The sequence below is a fragment of the Apteryx mantelli genome, chromosome 7 (assembly GCF_036417845.1).
Source record: "Apteryx mantelli isolate bAptMan1 chromosome 7, bAptMan1.hap1, whole genome shotgun sequence".
In the NCBI taxonomy this organism is placed as follows: domain Eukaryota; kingdom Metazoa; phylum Chordata; class Aves; order Apterygiformes; family Apterygidae; genus Apteryx; species Apteryx mantelli.
This window is the reverse complement of record NC_089984.1, coordinates 9,580,784-9,601,482: the sequence shown is the minus strand read 5'-3', so window position 1 is coordinate 9,601,482 and position 20,699 is coordinate 9,580,784. Positions and strand designations below refer to the sequence as shown.

The 20,699-nt window shown below is 40.1% G+C and overlaps 1 protein-coding gene across 1 annotated transcript in view; it reads right to left on the bottom strand.

The window, feature by feature from the left end:
• JMJD1C (jumonji domain containing 1C) overlaps positions 1 to 20,699 on the bottom strand; it is a 167,876-nt gene that overhangs the window by 34,925 nt on the left and 112,252 nt on the right. The window contains exons 4-5 of the mRNA XM_067299773.1: positions 6,200 to 6,305; positions 1,238 to 1,362 (exon numbers count right to left, since the gene is read on the bottom strand). Of these exons, the coding sequence (XP_067155874.1) occupies positions 1,238 to 1,362; positions 6,200 to 6,305 (231 nt within the window). The remainder of the gene's footprint in view (positions 1 to 1,237; positions 1,363 to 6,199; positions 6,306 to 20,699) is intronic.

Genomic DNA, 20,699 nt, shown 5'->3' with positions numbered 1-20,699 from the left:
AGAAAAACAATAATCAGCAGTTGTTCAGACACTGTCCAATTTATATTTTCTGTATCAGTGTTCATCACTGATATCTAGTCTATTTTGCATGCTAAAGACTAATCAGAGAAAAGTCTGCTTAATTTTGACAAGCAAGACTGAGGCAGGACTTCTCAAAGGCTGGGAATAGAGTAAAATCAAAGCATTATCATTTCATTGCAAAGATAATTTCCTCCCCCTCCCCTTTTTTTAAAGTTACCACCATATCACTGCTCCTACCATTTCACTGAAATGCAAACTTCAAATTAAAAGACACTGAACTCTTTATAGAGGATAATCCTTAAGTAGCAATTAAAATATATAAATTATACAAAATAATATTCATATATTATAAAATGTATTGCAGAAACATATTACCATATTGCTTTCAACAGAAGCGAAACTGTTGAAAGACAGTAACCAAAATGACTAGAGAGAAGAACTCTAAGACTTTAGGAGTGTTACTAGTGACGGGAGATGTTTCAGAAAGAAATATTAAACAGATCTTTAATTAATGCTTCACAAAGTAAAAAGCTGGTATTTGGGAAAAATAGAGCAAATGAAAAGGAGAGAATGGACTTGAGCATTAGACTAGACTTAAATTTATATTGTCGCATATAATTTTGTCAGTCATTTCATGGCAGACAGGTCATTTACTATATCAACATTGAGTCATTACTTGGGTGTCCTGAAATAGGATTCATTATGCCACTAAAAATACCAGTATTCATTCTTTTCACAAAACCGACTTCAGAAATACAACTAAAACCCACCACAGTAAACGTAAATTAAGGCTGCAGTAAATGCTTAATGCAGTAAATGGTGGAACGTGGATGCTTTGATTGTTTGAGAAAAGTAGTTGTTACTGGAGGGCTACAAGATTTTAGAGCTGAGAAAAGAAATTCTAAACAGAGCCGACAGGGAAGACCAGTTCTTAAATTTAGATTGCTTCACTTCAGAGACTTAGCTAGTCAAAGAACAACAACAGAAGGAAAGCAAAACTGTAGGGCTGGAATTAATCATATAATTGCACAAATATTCAGCTTCAGTATTAACTGCTAGTCCAGTGGAAAGACATGCTGCATTTCCAGCGCACTAAGCAATTTCCCTGATGGAAGTGAGCAGTTCAGTGCATTTCAGAGTATAACAAAAAATATTAAAGCTCCCAATACACGGTCTACTTGGGGCTTGTTTTCTCAGTATCATATATCAAACTCACCTGGTCATTCATAACAACCATAGTGCGAGTGAAGAGATCATGATGAGTAATTATACCAGTAAACCACTGGGTGGCAGAATCCTGTCTGTATACTCTCACCCTATAACCATTTAAGGAGTATGGACCTTTAGAAGAGGAAGAAATAAAAAAGCCATTGAGGAATTCAGCAAAAAACCCCATATAAATAATTTCTCCTTGATTTTAAGCTTCATAGTACAACGTATAATGCGAATGGCATTGATGGCAAACTGCAAGTGCTTCTGGCACAGCACTGCCTGTGAATTTTACTTTTATTCAGAAAGACATTTTGAAATGCAAATACAACATTTAAGTATGCTTTAAGGTCAATTATGCTAACATTTTCAACATACAATTTTCTTATCTAACTAAATCTTTTTACATCCATAATGACAAATGATGGGAAAATTCCTGCCTACAAATAGTAACCATAGAGAAGTAATCTGAAAGGCTAGAAAGTGGCAGCAGCAGATTATACAGAAGCTATTTAACAGGCTAGTCACATGCCCATTGCTTGGCTGGCAAAACAATTTAGATCTTGGTGTTTAGGCTCTGCATCTGCCAAGTCTTTCTCATAAGTAACCACGGAGTTTCTCTCTGTTACAGCAGTTCAGAAAGGCAGCCGAGTGATCCAATCCCTACCCATGGCCCCGCAAAACATTTAAAAATACATCCACTAGTAAGACTTTAGCTCCTGCTTTAAGATGTCAAGTGCAAAGAAACCCTGCGCACTGTCCCTTCACCAAGATCAATTTAATTCATCTCCACTTTTGGAGGTGGGGGGGAGGACAGTATAATACAGTATTCATTTTACAGCTTTAAGACCCAGATATTGAGGTTCAACAGTTTTCTTCATGTTCAGTGTCAGTTTGGATCATCAGGGTCCTAAGTCTCATTGCATGGATTGCTTCTGTAGCATTTACACACTCAAGCAATGCTGCCACCGAGTTCAGTTCTAACTGTGCAGGTTTCACTACTTCCGCAAGCAAACCCCAGGTCCCGAGCCGGCATACAGGAAATGAAGTAAAGCCAACTAGCAATAACCTATGAAAAGCCCAGGTCAAATGATTTAAGACTTGCGCAATTGCTCAACAGCATAGGCAAGGATAGACTATAACCCCGGTGGTTCTCCCGGAGATCATTCTTGCTGACCCCTGCCTCATACATTAAGCAAGCTCAAATGTCTGCAACAACAGGCCAGGATCTTAGAGGTGACAGATTGCTCCACTAAAATAGCCATATTCACACCAAACTGGGTCCATCGTACACTCTTCATGAGAAAGCAGTGAGCGATCATAAAGACTATTTTGAATGCCAACATCTAAGAGATTAATTAGAAGTGCAAAAGCAGCAGTAATTTAGACTTTTCCAAGTGGTTTTTGCAACCTTAGCATGACCTTTTAAAACACCTTTTGCACGTCATTATCCAGGTTTTAAAACAGACAGTTGAGAAACAGAAACTCCGTCCTTCTGTCCCCTACATCCACATCATTCACTGCATAGCTGGGATCTGGTGGCCCACTTGCCCACTGCCACCCTGAGCTGCAGGAGCAGCTCATCGAGGAGCGCATCCAGGCTGCACGGGCACGGACCAGAGCAGCACAAGCACAGACCAGAGCAGACCAGCGTGGCCAGCACACCCTGCAGATGCGCAGGGACAGGAATAGAACAAGAAGCCACACACTGAGGTCTCGCATTCCTGGCCTTGGACCAGACTGGGTCCCAGGAGGACACACTTCCTGATGGCTTCTCTCCAACCTTTCCTCCTTATGCCCCTGTGAAGTGCCTCTCTTTCAGCCTTCACCCTGCTGGCTCTCTGACCTGACCACATTCTCCATGTCTCCAGCTTTTCATGGCAGTCCCAAAGCTCCTCCTCATTCAGCCAGTCTCAGTTCATTAACTTTTGTCCGTGCCTTTTTGCCCAACATTCCCTTTCCTCCTTTCCTATCCCAGCTTCTCCTCTCTTCCATCCTTCTGTCATCTCCACAATGATTTTCAGTCTCAATTTCTTGCATAACCAGCCTCTCCTCTCTTCCTGGCTTTTGGTCTCATTACAGCATTTTCAGCTCCAGGCTCCTGGCTCCCAAGCCCTTCCTCAGTCTCCTCGATTTACAAGCTCCATCCTTCCTCACGCATGAGCTCCCGGCTTCTCACATGTTCCTCTGTACTGAGCCAGTGCCAACTCCTTTCCTCTTATTTCTTGTTCTAATCGGTGTCTGTCCTTCTTTTCAGCTCTTATCCTATCTACTTTTAAATTAGCCTTTAGCTACCTTTAAAGACCATTTCTTCTTTCATGCTGCTGGGGTGTCCGGAAGAGGGAGAAAGTTTAAACTGTGGTCACACGACCGTTCAGCTCCAGCCCAGCCCAGCCCAGCCCAGCCGCAAGCAGCCATTACAGGAAAAGCCTGGCTTTGTCTCTAGTCCCTGGCTGAATCATGCTCAGCTACACAATGTTGAAACAGCATGTGCAGCACTATCAGGAAATATCTTCGGGGCTGAAGAATACCCAGTGTTTCAAGAGATTATTATATATGCAGCCTCAAAGACTGTACTGATAATAAATCTAATAAGGAGAAAAATTTCAAAGATTTTAATTGTAAAAAAAAAAAAAAACAAAGACGCTTTACTGAGTATGTTCCTTGAACTGTTTTTTATTTTTCCCAAAAGCTTTCAACTTGGCCAAATTTGGGAGTTGCTTTTTTAGCAAGGAAGAAACTGCTTTCCTGCCAAACCTACAATCTCTACTGCAAAGCATGCTGTTGTGACTGCCACCCAAAGAAAAGGTCACCAGGGCCAATTTTTTTTCTTTAGTCTCATTTTTGTATGCAATTCAACAATTTTGACTAAAATTCCCCCTCCTAAAACTGATGTGTTTCTTTTCAAATATTTGGAACTGGATTTCAATGTTCTTCTCTGTGATTCTGCTTTCTTCAGCAAAACTGTGTTTTAACTGCAACAGTCAAAATAGAAAACAGTAAGATATGAGACGGTGCCTTTAGCACTGTAGACAAAAAGGAAAAGGCTGGATCCTATAAATGTTCTGGAGGATGAAGAGAGCATTATATCAACCTTAACAGATGCGTCCGGACAGGACAGAAGTGAAAATGTTGCCTAAGCTAAAGGGAACAGGAGAATGGTCATACAGAGAAGGTAAAGCAAAACAGAGAACGGAGGGCAGGAGAAAGGAAGGCTTTGCATTATCAGCTTACAGCAGCTAGTACTACTAGGGCTACCCTTAAGCCACTGAAGACTTGTGCAAAATGCAAAATCTCATGTCCGGGGAGCAGAACGCAGCCCTGAGCACGCACGACAGCAGTGCCTGCTGGCTGACCCAGCACACCGAGGTCCCCCTCGGGGCTCCTGTGCCGCCTGACGTAAGCGAGGGGATCTGAGCCGCAGCCTCGCGCTGGACAAGGGTGGAGGAAGGGCGCCAGGCTGCAAGGACGGCAGCATTTGCTTCACCCCTTCATGTGAAATACTCCTAATTTGGTGAGCCTCTAAGCATCCAAACAGCTGTTTGATAAACTACGTAATTTATATATATTTTTAAACAAAAATACGCTTCCTGGAATGATGAGATGTAAATGAGTTTTGTGGATGATGCACTGGCAGTATCATTTAGATGACTTTTGATGTTGCTGGGGCTTTGTTACAGTATTGATTCTTTACCAGGGTATACAGAGCCTTTTATAATTGTCTTTTTATTGTTACTCTAATGAAATACATTAAACAAGCTCAATTCTAGTTTCCTTTTTATGCAGCCCTAACTTGATTTCTCATCACCTCTCAAACCCATTTTGGCTGCAAATTTCATCAACGGATTATTGACTCATGCTGTATCTGATGATATAATGATAAAATCTAAAATGACTAATACGGACATACCAAATACTACCTCCACAAGTGAGCACATTGCTTTTTTCAGCACCCTTTCTCTGTGGTCCATAAGAATAATTATATCTAGGCAAATTAAAAACTCCACAAAAGGAAAGACAAAGAATTCTACTGTAACTTCAATATTACACTTACCATATTCCTTTGATCTTCTAATCTTAGTTTTATCAAAGAAAGCAGACAACAAGCAAACCTCAGTCCCATCTTTAAAACATCAGGTTATTTACTGCTCCCCTCCCAATCCTGATTTACAGAGTAACTGCTTAAGCATTTTTGTCCCAAAGTTGCTTTATTGTTTAGCTAGGGATTTTAGCCCAGACCCACAGAAGTTAGTTTCTGCCTCCCACTGCTAGGCACCTAAATGCCTCTGTAGAGCTGGCTATCAGTCCTGCAAAAAGTTAATGAACATGCTGCAATGTATATCATACTAAAAGTACTGGCAAGGTTGGGTTAAAATAATTTAATCTATTTCATGCTAGTTTTCATGTAACTTGTATCTGCAGTGTAAAAAAAATGAGAACTGTATGGGTTTGCTGCAACCTTGCAGTATTAGAACTGAGTTACAAAATCTTAACTGATGTAAAAGGCACTCTTCAGTCTCGGAGAGGGACAAATCTCAACGTATTCTTCACCTGTGACAGAAGTGTGAAGAACCGCAAGCACAAACAACTGCACGCCACCTCTCCTGCTCCAGGAAGCCACCGCACGCAACAATAACAATAGCAGAGCACATCACAGTTTTAAATGGGCTAAAAGGGGTGGAGTTGCCATTCATTTACTGGTTTCCAGAACAAATAATATCTACAGACTAATGATTTTCAGCTTTTGCTGTAATCACTAAGACATCAAACAAGTTAAGACCAGTCTGAAGAAGTTACGCACAGCTTCTTACATAGTCTTGTTTTCTTGTTTTAACAAACGCTTCTAAAGTACCAAGTTAGAAATATATTCTCCACTATACCACAAATGCTATGGGACAAATGCCATGTGACTAATGGCCTTAAGCTAGCTAACACAGAATAAAAATAACACAATTTCCCAAATAATTACCTTGCATAAAAATCTCCTGAACCTTTTGTTCCTTTACCCAGGCTTTTACCTCCTCATGTAACTGCGGGTTATCCCTGAGAACTGGGTTTAGACTGTCTACGTCGTCCTAAAGTAGAGATTAAAAAAAGAACCATATGTTATGTTTATTTGCAACATTTCTGTTTATTTTCCTAAATATATTTTAGAGTACAGTATTAAGTAGTTTGATGCAATTTTACTGATTGCCTACAAATCCCTGTGTTACTTTTAGAAAAATCTTACAAGTGGAAGATACTGCTAAGAGTTATTTCATGGCTTCACAGTATGTCAGATCCTGTATGTGGCCAGACTTATAAGCTATTAATAGGATCACACTTTCATAAATACTGTCTTACTACAAGCTAAAGTTACCCTTTAAAGAATTCAATGTTTACAGGTATGCAGCAAGAACTGTTTAAGTAGTGACAAAAAGAATCAAGAAAAAAATTCTCATTTTGCATATTTGTAAAATTTAATATGGACATGCATATTGAACATATACATACATATACAGGTCTAAAAACATAAAGATAATTCATAAAACATACCTGTATAATAAAAGAAACAAACACCATTACTAATTTTCAAATATGCAGGCCTTCTTAACTGGGTAATTTAAAAATTAAAACACATCTTACTTGATCTCAATTCTGTTGGAAAAGATTCTTTACTATCTGAATTAGAGAGACTACATCTGGGTAATTAAGACATGCTTGGTGGCACTGTCCTCATAGCAAGGAAATGCTACACAAAAAAACTGTTTTGTACCCTTGAAAGCATGGCTTAAATCATCATCTGGACTTTTATAAATCCATTTCTCTATTTCAGAGCACGCTTGCTATTTCTGCCTTGAGATTTGTGTCAGAGAAATAAAGCTGCTCTGCAGGTTGGTGACTCCTAGTGCAGAAGGCGGCCCTGGAAATCCGGGAACTGAGGGAACATTCATTTGTGTTGAAAGTACTTCACACAGAGCTAAAATAATCAGAGAGATTCTCAACATACAAAATGTAAAATGTTTTATCAGTACTTCAATCGAGATCAAGTAATTTCTTCCCTTGATCTCAAACAAGTTCCTTGATGTCTCACAATTTATTATGAAGAGCTTCAGCCACAGAATATAAGATACAACCAACACTCAGGGAATTGTTCATTGCTGCCAGGCCCTCAAATGACATGAGTGATTTCTCTCTACTCATCCAGATGAGATTCTTCCTATTAACTCACTGTATCACAGGGTCTCTATTTTAAATTCAAAACTCACTTCCTTAAAGATTTGCTATTCTCCATTAGGGAGAATGCATCAATGCTTCATCTATTAGAGAAAATTACTGCTACCTTTCCTAACGTTTTCAGAAAGGATACACCATCAGATCCAAAAATAATGGTCATGACCACCATTATAATACATGTGATGTGGAACCAAGTAAAAGCGAAGAGGAAGACCAAAAGGACTTCTGCCACCAGGTTACAAATACCAATATGGCAAATATACTGCTAACGTTATCAGAGGCACAAAAGAGTCCATAACAGCATTCATTCAAGAATGGCAGAGTAGCAAAATGCTTTCTTTCCTGAGGCAGACTAAAAGAGGTATTAGCTGTTTTGCTTTCATTTGCAAATTCATCTTTGGATTTGATCCCAAAGACAGATGCAGTAACACTGGAAAGAGGGAATGATTTCCCAGGGAACCCAACAGACTCTTTGGCATTGGAGTTGTGGGATGAACATTCATCTGTCCTCCTCCCCACACACCCTCCTTCACAGCAGCTGCAGGAGGAAAGACAAGCATGCAAGAGATTTCCTTCCCAAGCATCTCCCCTCTCACATCCATAAACATTACATCTAAGCAATGGACTGAGGCGTTGCAATACTGGAAAGTCTAGCTGACTTAAAAATGCAATTTGCATGCATATATTGTACAATTCCTCCAGCCCTGCTGAAGAAATTAGTATCTTGATTCTAAGACTATATACATTGATCGGGTACCCAGAAATCAGATCTGTTACTCTAAAGTTATTCTGCTCAGATGATGAGCTCTTTAGGCAAAGTTCTCAAGCCTTTACTTTGTCCTGAAACACACTATTTACAGATTAGCCCTGTTTCTGGAGACAATACACACTGGTATTCTTCTTTCTTTAGATTTCACATCCTTCTTAAGCATCTTTGCCTTCTTTGAACTTGACACCAAAGATAATGATGAATCTACAGACAGAACATTAGAACCTTTCCTGTTCTATCTTCTGTTTAGATGCATCAGGCTTATTGGTATCTTAGACTGAAAATGTTTAGTGTAAACACTTCTTAGAAAAGGAGACCACAATGTCCATTCTGGCTTTCCTCATTTTTGGAGAAAAATACGGTCAGCGAGGAGCCTTAGCGAATATTACTCCTTCCCTGAGGCTGCATGAAGAGAGTGGCTCAACTTTGGACAGATGGAGAACAGGAGTGGAAATCAAGAAATGCGTCCTACCCCCCTCACCAAACCGAACCAATGCATCAAGGCAGCTATCCTACCTCGATACTAACAAATACATTAAGCAGGTATTACTATGTATGATATTAGTACCTCTCTACAGTATTAACAAAAAAGATAGCTGGACAACAGATAGTAAGAGGCTACTTTTGCTTCATTATCCAGTCCCTGCTCAATCCCTGCTTTCATACAGACACAGCCAAGACTACTTGCATGTCAAATTTGTTTTAAAAGCTCACCCTGTACTATTCATCAACAGAGAGGAGATGAGCTGGAAAAGGCACAAGAGAGGTCAAAGATCCATTACACAAACTGCACCCAGGTATGACTGGGATTATGCAGAGGATACCAGAGAGAATCCAAGGTTTCTGAAAAAAATTATCTATACATGCATATATACACATGCACACACACACAAAACACACACATTTAATATATCATCAATAACTGTGGTGAAAAAATATTCTGCTTCTAGATGTGAATTTGGTATAATATGGTACTAAAATACTGGTGCATGGAAATCAGTATGGCAAAGCAAAATTGTAACCTACAACTGAAGCTCAGTGTCGAGAAATAAAAAAAAATGGTTCCCGAAATCTCAACAATTCTATTATTTTTGGTATGTACTACATGTATCTATGGACAAAGGTATGTGCAACACGATAGATTTTGTTCTGCTGTTAAATTTGAAACTCTGCAAAACCAGGATATTAATTAGATCATGTGTTAAACCATAAGGTGAAACCCTTAAGCAAACTGTTTTAGTGCAAACTACAAACTGGGACAAGTTTAAAAGAAAAGGCAGACAGGGCACTGAGCAAAAGGCTGATGACTTGCAATCTCTTCTTAGTACTGAAGATGAGCAAATGATTCAGCAATACCTGATTTTTTCTTTACCCTGCATTTTTAATTGTTCAAGAAAAAATAACTGTCTACTTATAAAATACTTCTTGAACCTTGGCAATTAAGATCTTCATTTTTCCCTCCTTCTTGGTTGAAGGAGCAAGATTGACAGACTAAGATACGTAAGGATTAAATGTCCTGCAGAATTTTCCTCTAGTATGTTCCTCATTTAAAGTAGTTTTACTTGCAAAAAAAAAAAAAAAAAAAAAAAGGTCCCTCTCCTAGACTAGTTTTTCCACAAGTCCTGGAACACCTCCTCCTTGAGGATGTTAATGTTGGTTTGAAACTCTTATGAAATGCAAATCAAAATGCAAATCAAAAAAATGGGACTGCAATTTTCTTTTTTTAAATCTGTCATATGAAGCTCTTTAAACAATTGATACAGTAGTGGCCCTTGCTCCAAAAAGGATTATATGCAATACTGGGAAGAAGATAAAGAGCCTCTGGGCCAGGAAGATGAGATAGGCACAATCCCTCCCACCCTTCTGGAAGACAGTCACATGAAGCAGTGTGACTATGAGAAGCTTCTCAACACATGGCCAGTTCTACAGATCTTTGCTGCTGTTCTTTCGTCTTTCCACTCTAAAAGAGGAATTCACTTCTGGTGGAGTGGACTTTCTGCTTAACTGTCCAAATAAAATTTGACTTGACTGTGTGTCTTTTTAGATGAGAATCCTGACCTGCTGGTGATGTGCTAGACTCCTAGGATGTCCCAAGAAGCATAAAGAATGAAATCATTCTCCCAAATAATGAAATGATCCAGGTTTTTTCTGAATATACCTATTTGTTTCTTCTGGTGCAAAATAACAGAGCAGGTTGGAAACTGCAGCGCATACCATCAGGTTAAGATACCACTCTGCTTTAACCAGACCCACTGCTGCTTCTTCTGGTGCCACTTCCCAGAAACATGGAATCTTTGTTCAGAGCAACTTTCTCAGACGAACATAATTTATCATTCGAAGCCATGGGTGAACAAGTGCAGATCACCTACAAAACCTCTGAATTCTTTTGAGTTATGAATCAAACAGGAATTTCAAAGAGCGCACCCTCAGAAACACAAGTCAAAAATCACATACAGTATTCTCCTTCAAGTCCCATCCACAAACAAAATACTGTCCAAGATACTAAAAGGCATCCCTGCGTATTACAGAATCTGCATGTTGCCCCCAAACCAGGGTGCGTTCTGAAAGGTTCAAATAACTGCAAGCTCCTTTTCTGTTTCGGATGGTAGGATATGTCTGTGGCAGGAACGCTAGCACATTTCCACAGCTCTCTAACTTTCCAGCAAGACTTGTGATAGCAAAATAAGATGCTTCCTCAACATTTTAAAATACTTTGAAGTAATTCTTCAGAAGAGGGCAGAAACAAGTTCATTTTAAATTGAGAGATGAAGTCCTTAAGCACAAAACAGAAACTCAAAAATGGATTCAAGTAGCCCCCCGCCTCCCACAAAATCACACAGTTCATGTGCTGCTTAGGAGGGTATGGAAACTCCAGCGTCAGCTGTCAACTCTTACTTTTCAACGAAGGAAAAGAGAAGAACTGATGATATGTATTACAGGAAAACCAGTACTGGGAAAACAGCTTTTGGCATTTGAAATGTTTAAATTAGAGCCTTGAAGACCAAGTCTCAACACACTCCATGCATTAGAACCTGCAAACACTTGGAAAAGAGCCTGCCTTGGCCACAGTGTCTCTGTGTTCGGCTTCAACGCATAAAGGACATCTTTTTTGTATCAGCAGAAACTCATTTCAGCCAGTGTTTTACAGAAGAAGACTAAGTAGATTTTGCAGTCCTTAGAAAGGTCAACACCACATTAGTCCTCACCATCTGTGGTTTAATTAACTATAGCTTCCTCTGGCTGCTTAGAGGTTTTCTGATGATTTAAGACATGAATTAAATGAAAACTAGTACATAACCAACTTGAGAGGCATCTTTACAATGTTTATACACTAAAAACTGCACACGAAAATAAGCCTTTAAGTACTTTAACCACATTTAAATTCAAACAATGTAAATGAATTCAGAGATCAATGCATCAGAGGCTTGAACCTTCAGTTTTCTGATGGCATGTGTTTTACACAGCTCAAATTATTCACTGTCTGAATTTCCCTTTGCTTCCAGTAACACAACTACCAACACTGCACTCCAGTCTACTGCATTTTAAGAACTACGTTAGTTTGGCACTCTGTTCACCATATTCCTCCTTCACCTTATCCATATACACTTTGCTCCAAATATAAGGTGAAGGATGCCTCAAAAACACTGTCATTTCATCATAATGATTTGTAAAATGCATATTCGTAAAATACATGTATTTTTTCCTCAAGCTGCAAAATCTTTTTTTCTTCTTGTTTCATCAGTGAACACCTTGAGATCAGTTTGTATAAAATAAGCCACATTTTTTTTTCTTTTGGCACAGAATCTTCTGGAAAACCTCACAAGGAACAGGATGGCTGCAACAGCAGCCTGCTGACTGCTGCAATGGCCTTCAGAGCAGCAGCAACAAAAAGTGTTGTTTTTAAATTTAGACTGCTGATATCTTATACTATTCCTCTAAAATAAAAATGTCATGATTTTCTCCCACAAAAAAATGAAATGCCCTATCTTCACCTAGCCTCAAATGCATCCAAATCCATGCATCTTTTTACTATTCCTCTTTTTGAAATGTCTGCACGGTTCTCATATTATTTTAATTCCTTGATAACTAGCCTTTTTTTAACCACTTCCTTTCTCTTTTCTTTCTCTTTCACTGATTATATCACCTGACATACAGCTGATTATATCACTGATCTATAATAATCTCTTTCACTGATTATAACCATTTGTTTCTAATAAACTTTATAATCTTAATGTTTGCCTTTCTAATATTATCCTGCCTCACATCAGAGAGCGAGTGGGGAAAAAAGGAAAGTAAAACAGTGAAATGAAGTCTGGAGGGGCAGAATACCAAACATCTCAACAGGACATTACCTGTGAATTGGTAATGTCCCTCTGCCAGCTTAGAAGGCTTTTCCCCAGTGCCAAAAAATGAGACTCCAGCTAAAACACCGAGGAGCTGCCACAAGCTGACACCCTGCAAGGTATCCGCAGGAGCAGCTGCTGCCAAGGGCAAGCCGGCCACACCAAAACCCGACAAGGAAATGAATTTCACTAGGCCTCGTCCTCGGCTGCTTCACACATCTTTCTGCACATATACACATGCATCAGTCACTGGGGAACAGCATCTGCTTTTTTAAAGAAGCTGTTTTCTGCTTTCATTTCTGACAAGTCAAAGGCTACCAAAACCAGAAGTGCTCAGTTAAAAAAAAAAAAAAGTGTGTGTATTGGGGGGGCTCATCATACCGTGGCAGTTGGTGAAGGAACAGGCGGCTGCAAGCGGCAGGGCTGCGCTGGCCCTCTCGGAAAAGGGCCCGCTCCAGGGAGAACCGTGTCACCTGGCCCCCTGCCCACCCCAGAAATACAGCAACCTCCTTCCCAGCTGAGGCTTCAAATGAAGGGCAACGTTAACCAGAAACATCACGACTACAGAAGACCAGAAAGTTTTATGGAGAGATCTTAACTTCAAGGTTTCCCTTGAAGGGCTTTGTCTGAGCGCAGAGCAGAGGCTTAGGTTGAGCCGGCGCCGTTAGCGCACGTTACCCCAGCCCACACTTGACCTATTTTCTGCTATTCCTCCATGCACGGTCGCAACTTGCCTTATTCAAAGCTGGCAGCCGCTAGGCTGCAACCGAGCTGGGGAAGTGGAGCTTGAAGGCACAATCCTGCTTCGGCATTCGGAAAGCGGTGGCGCTCGGGTCAACCCCGTGTGCGCGCCAGGGCAGGGAGCAGGCACGGCCCTGGCGCTCGCCCCCGCGCACAGGCCACCGCGGACAACACGAACCACTTGTGACTCTACAGAGAGGCTCCACAAGCACGGGGAAGAAAGGGACACGCTCTTATTTATAAACATTTTGGACCACAAACATTTAAGATTACAGGTTATCTTCAGTATACAATGGCAACACCCGTGTTTCTATAAATAGAAAGTTAACACTACAGAAAAAAAATTAAAAATTCTGTAATTTTTCAATTGCCAGTAAACTTTGCATCCCTCAGGAAAAATTATCAGCAATTACTTTATTTTTTCTTTTGCTCCCCACTTCTCCCTATACCTAATACTTCTCCCAGCATGCTCCTACTGTCTTTCTAATTTCATCTGTTCAATAATTAAATAGTTGATAGGGATTTTAAATTAATTATCAGGCTTGAGAATTAGGGGGAATAGGGAAGCGCACACTTCTCAGAGTCACTGTTTCAGGATTGAAAAAGCATCACTGCACCGATTAGCTCACTTTTGGAAGAATAATTAACAACCCTTAACAATACCAGATCATTTTGTACTAAGAATATGAAAGATTATGCTATGTAAAACGTATTAAAGTTAGGAATACAAATGTAATGGAAAAATCTGGCTCACAGTCAAGTTTTTTCCCCAATTTTACTTCACAAACACAGAAAATGAGCAGAGATCTTTGCCTTCCTGTAAGGCTGCCAGTGTCTCAGGTGAAACACGTGCATGGAAAACCTGCTTGTTCCAAGCCAGCCCACTGCTCCGATCCCCGCAGAGGAGAACGCAGCGGGACAGGATCGAAGGAAGACGAGAGCAGAGCACGACATGAGAGTCCACATAACTAGAACAAGCCTCTGAGCCACTTACCAAGCAACCCAGTGCCACTAGCGTGGTTATCTATGGAAAAAGAAACCTCAAAGTGCAGACATTTCCCTGAAGCAAACAATTAGCAGAAAGAAGTTTATGCCAACAAGGAGAGTGGCTAAGTGAGCAGATTGGGGAAAACTCTTTTGTACGTTGATATTACACTTTAAACTGAGACCCAGACACACTGTGAATCATGAAATCGTTTTCAGAACATATCTAACAGTTCTCCAAATCATATCACTTAAAGGACAAGCTGTAGGAATGGAGGTGTCTTTAAGCAAAAAACATTAAAGAAAACATATTCTTTTGATCACCTGGACTAGTGGGCTGCTGGGAAGGCAGTCTAATGTTCTCAGAAATCAAGCCAAGAGCTCAGAGACTGACAATTTTATGGAAAGCACAACTGCCTTGCATCAAGGATAGCAGGAGTTATCTGCAGCAGCTTGAACCAGCAGAGCTGGAAAGCTTAGGCTGCCGCTGCGGACTCTGGCAGGCCAGGTGGTATCCAGCATCTCATGGTTCTTACCTCCATCTCACCTTTGACTGGGTGTATCACCCAGCAACACATGATTCTTTGACAAGACTACTGATAACCAGAAGCTTACTGCATTACAAAGCAAAGGGCTCAAAATTCACTCTGCAGAAGAAAACTATAAAACACTACCCAATGCACAGCATATTGATGACAGCTCTTGCCACTACCTCCTGGAAATGCTCACCCCAGCATCTTACTTGTGACTGACTCTCTGGCCCGTAATCTGCACTACCACCAACCTAGATTACCTGCAGTCACAGAGCTACCACATCTCTTAAGTAAGCTTCCTCAATTATCTTCACTAAATCCCAATCTTTTCAGGAGCTCTGGGAACACGCAACTTTCCAACTCCCTTCCCCACAACTTATGATGATTATGGGCAGAATATAACCCCTTCCTGCCTCTCTAAATCTTAGCCATTTTTCTGTCAAGAGGAAAGAATACATCAAATGGCTTCAAAAAATCCTTGGAAGTCAGCTATAACACACTTCTCATACTTCAGTGGAGTTTGGTCCATTTAACTACTGTTATATTAATGTTTTATTTTCAAGTGGTTTTCAGGAATTTGTTTGAAAATATATTTCTTAAAATAGTGCTATGTAACAGCGTTGGCCACATCCTGATAATATGAACGTAGTTGGGACAAAAAGCCTTTTGTCTCATGTTGTAAATGACTACCACTGTATTAGGACAGAACTTGAAGTTGAATTTATACATTTTCTTGCAGAATTTCATTCAAAAGCCAGGAATACACCTTCCCCGTAGCCAGGGTACAGCAGAGAGACTGTAGCAGCCTGGCTGGGCGCACAAGAACAAGCTAATCCTTGTGCAAACGTGGAAATGCTGCTTCTGCTCCCAGACAGTACTAAAAGCAGTGCTGCCATATGCATGTGCTCTCTCACGCCAAGAGCTCTGTTCTGACCTGCTGGAGCCATTTTAGGTATTTTCCCTATAAATAACAGAGGTCTGACCAGCTGGGATGTATATCATATTTGGATTAACATCGTAGCTCTCTGCAACTCTGGAGAAAGCAGTGGCTCTGCCTTTTATAGAACAGATGAATAATCATCCTGCAAAGAGGAAAGATTAAATTGCTAATCAGAAAACATGGACATTTTGGTTGTTGCTGCAATAAACTCCTTGGGGTAAACTTGGGAAAGTCATTCCCCGGGTAAAATAAACACAACGCTTGTCTATTTCACAATATTTTTCCATAAATAAATCTGTTAGCCCACAGAACAAAAACACTATTAAAAAAAAATAATTCAAGACTGAACTATATCACTTAAAAAAAAAGCCTGTCAAGCACCATACTTTAGCCAAAGTTTAATGTATCCTGAAATCTGCTTTAGCCTCATTTTATTTGTTGTTTACCAAAGTGGCAAGGAATGCTGAAGAGATGATAGCAAGAGTGAGGCAAACGGTAGAAACACAGCGTCTATATTTGAAATATAATTTCTATAATGTATGTTTAAAATTCACTCCCCAAATCATAAAATACATAACAATTAGTGAGAAGAACATAGTTTAATGTGCTTCAAACCCTCTTGCTTTGCAAAAGCATACTAAAGTACTATTCCTACTAACGCTGGCAGACACACACAAGAAGACGGGGTGCAGGGAAAAACAGGAATAGTTAACTTTAATTCTATTGAAAAGACAGGAAATGTTTGCTAGATTGAATAGGACAAAAAAACAGTATTTACAAACAATGGTGTTAAAAAACAATTTAGAACTATATTTAATTATGTAGTATACTGTTAAAAGGGAATGAAGTTTGATCAGGAAATGCACTGTACACCAAGTCCGCTACATCAAAACAGATGCTGCACTTTGTTTTGTTAGTAAAGTTATTCCAATGTCTAAGGAAGTAAAAAGATCCATACTTGCTTTTATTTAAAAAAAAAATAAAAAAATCAAGTTTGGATAAAATTGCTTGAGTTTCTCAACAGACGTCTGTCCTGAAAAAAAGAATTCCATGCACATGCATAGATCATTTCATCTGGAACTACATCACCTCTAAATTTCTCCTTATTGCAACTTGCTGAAGGCCGTGGAGCAGAGTTCTCATGTAGCACTCATCCTAGATTACAAATTAGCACTTCTACCAGGTGTAATTTCAAACATATATTTTAGAAGAAAAAGTTATAGAGCAGGAGGTGTATGAGGAGTGCAGTTAGCTGGGGTACACTATTTCCCCTCCTACCATACACCTGGAGAAGCTGATAAAATATGCTACCTCACAGAACTTTTAATGATAGTTATTTAAACCTGTATGAACCTCAAGAAAATCAAAGTCTGACTTTCCCTTTTAAGTAATTCACATACCTCTACACAAATGAAGTATTCAACATATGCACCTCCTCTAAGAGAAATGTAATGAGCCTGCCAATCACAAATCATTACCTCTAATTTCTCAAATGTACAACTTGAGGGAAGAGGGTATTTGGTTTCTTTTCCATAAAAAGTTGTTCCAAAGTACAGCATTTTCCTCATTTAAAAAGATGTTCTAAATAAAACTGTAGATTTCTGCACTACTTTGAAGGAGTTGCATCAATCAAGAAATATTGTATCAAGTGAAGGGACAAACAAGACCATGAACACTTCACCTAATAAACTATCATGCAGATCAAGCCAAGTTTAAGTTAAAACTTATTTCTTGTAAAAATACATTTCAATAAAACACAAGCCTTACAGAAAATTTCCCCACTACCTGAACTGCAGGGAAGACTTTTTTTTTTCCCTTTCTGGTTAAGTATACCTACAAAACAACTGCAGTGTTCTAGCCTCAACCAAGGTGCAGAGTTCCCCCAAAGCATTAAGTCCAAATTCCAACATATAGCAACTATTTGGGAAAATGAGAACATACTGGCAAAGAGCTAGCTATTTATAAAAAAAAGAAACAGATCAGTCTATTTTCATAATCCAGACAAAAAGTCAGTTCATAGTGTTGGTTAAGAGATCACATCAGAAGAACTTTAACTTTCACTTTTAATAAATCAGGGTGAAGATAGGAGGTATTTATGGACACCGAACGGAGGATAAGGATCCCTTTTCTTACTATTGAGGGATATTTTCCATGAGTTTTTATTGCTGAAAAAAAGAAAAAAAAAGATCACCTCTGACCAAAGAGAGGAAGTTCCTTAACCAAAAGCTTTAGACAGATTTGTAAATTCAACAATCCAAAGACTATTTTTGAGAAGTACTACGATACTTTTGATGCTCACTTCAAAACAAAAAACAAAAAACTTTTGTTCTCTGTTCTGAATTCCTCATTTTTAGTTATTTATTTCAATGCCATCTCCTGGAGTAGAACTAATGAAATCAAACTACCTGATCATGATCTTTGAAGAAGCATGGAAAGAGTAAAACAAGTTTTTCTATGACAGTGAAAATAGTGAGATTTTTCCTGTGGATTTGTAACCTACCACCACACTATAGTAACCTCAGCTTACCCCAGGCACCTTGTAACTCCTCTTCCCCTCACGCCTTCCCAATGCCTTCATTTCAACTGAAATTCCCTAATCCCCTCACATTAGCCCCAACCCCTCCCATGTGAGCCATGCCGCTTGGGGCAGCTGAACTACGTGCCCGTGGACGGCTGCCTCCCCTCCGTGCTGCTGCCTTCCTCCAAGAACTCTACTCCTGCATCGAATCGCAGCAAAATTTGGGGGAACAGCAAAAGGAAGGGAAAGTGTGTGACTAAATAAGCCTGTTTTTAAGAACCCAGGGTAAAAACAGAAAGGCTCTATTTTTTCCACCTATTGTGAGAATAAAGACAGATAAAGTACTCAGAGAAGCAGTTCTTTTTCTAAAGCAAGCATAAATTACCGGTTTAACAGAGATGATATATGTGTATATACATCTCTATCTTGCTGATTCTACAACTTGTGGATGTAAATCCCTCCCTTGTTCTTCTCTTCTTGTGAATGCTAGGATGAAACTGTTCTGTCTCACAGTTGTAACAGGGAGGGAAGACTGCTATGAGTCATCTGACCCACTTCTAGTTGGATTTAGCCTTTTGCTTTCCTTCACTTTGGAAACATACACTTAAACATAGCCGGTGTTAGTAACAAGCTGTTTAGACCATCACTCTTTAGGATGCTGCCAGAGAAGCCAGCTGGACTGCTTATGGGTGGTCCAGACACCAGAGCCATGGAAAAGAATAGAGACAGCTTTTAAAGAAGGCATTGAGAAGAGTTAAAGATTCAGAAACTTGTGTGCTTCTCTGTCATCCGTGGAGGAAACGCAACTGGGAGCAGAGCACATGACAGCCCTGACTGCCAGCTGGCCTCCGCTGCGTGCTCCTCGAGCTGTCTGGGTCAACCTCAAAGGGTGGGACAAACCCAAAAGCTCCGACTGCCTGGTCAGTGGAGGTACGAGTTTATGGGAAAGGCAATTTTCAGTTGCAGTAGCTATTTTTAGGCCTAAAGTTTGCAAAAAAGGCTGAAAAGAGTCTACACTGTATGATTATGGGGTGCTTAAAATACATACAGAAAAATATCTTATTTTATCCTTGTTTCAAGACATTTAAAGAAAGGTTTTTTATGCATACATGTTACTACTACCCAAGCCATGCTACATTATTTGCTTGTTCTTATGAGCAAACAAGTTAATGAAAACCAAAAGCATTCAGGCCTCAAATACCCAATATATGCTCGTAATAAACAGAAAAGAAGAATTTAGAAGAGTTGCACAATACCCAATCACCCTATCTCAGGGCATACAAAACTTGAATTTGTAATAGATCAAGTAAGATTTCAGCAGTATTTAAATCCTGAATCTGAGGGATTTATTTCATGATTAGTAAGAAATTTTATTACTGTTACTACTACAGTCTTTAAGGAGTGTCAGGCATTTGACCTGTCAGCTCTGCAAAGTGTAATGCATATTTAGAAAAAGAGCAAAGTACATACTTACACCTATCCTTCTGCATATAACACCTCCCCCAGGGGACTTCCCAGTGCCTTATCTGGGTATCTGGAACCATCAGTATAGAGGCAGACAGACCGACTGTGCCATTTTGAAATATTGAGGCAATCAGGCTTGGCTTAAAAAACCCCACCAACAAAACAGAAAAACACCTCCTCTTATTTTGTCCTGTCGTAGAATCTGAATAAGCAGGTTGGGTCAAAGAGAGACTGCCACACGGAGAAGAACTCAAGTGAGTCTCCAATTCATTCTTAGCTTTTTTGCCTCCCCCCTGCCCTTGTGAAAGCCCTACCCGCAGGAGAGCTTTTGGAAGACAACCGCGTGCACACCCTTCCACTTCCTTCCTCAAGCGGCGAAAGAGCCCTCGCAGGAAGTTTAACGATTGTGGAGGAACTTCATTTCAATTTTTGCCCTGTCTCAACTGTGCGGCCAGCCCATTTCTTCCAGTGCGGTGCATTCACAAATCCTTTTGAAATATTTAACCTATAGCAAGGCAGCGATGGAGCAGCGCCTGCAGGCCTCCTAACACCACACGGGCCACCCCACGAGCGGCCATCGGGAGAGCCTCCAACACTGGTGCCGGGCAAGCACTAGAGCAATTCCTGAGCTCGCATCCACCTCTGCCCTTCCCAGGCAGGAAGCAGAAATGCAGTGACTGCCTGGGCAATGCGTACTCGGTGCTCTGCGGGTCTTTCTGTAAGTGTATTTTGTTATGGAAAAAAATGGGGTAAAACGATTTTGTTATTCTTTATATACTTGTCCAAAATATAATGCAATTGACTCTGGCTAAAAACCTGGAGCTCAGCCTCAGTCAAAACCAGCAGATTATACACTCTGGCCCAGTAGTGCCTGTGGCTGATACTGCCAAACATCATCCAGACAAAAACACCAAACTGAGGAGATCGCACATATTCAGCTTTAATTCTTCATATCCCCATC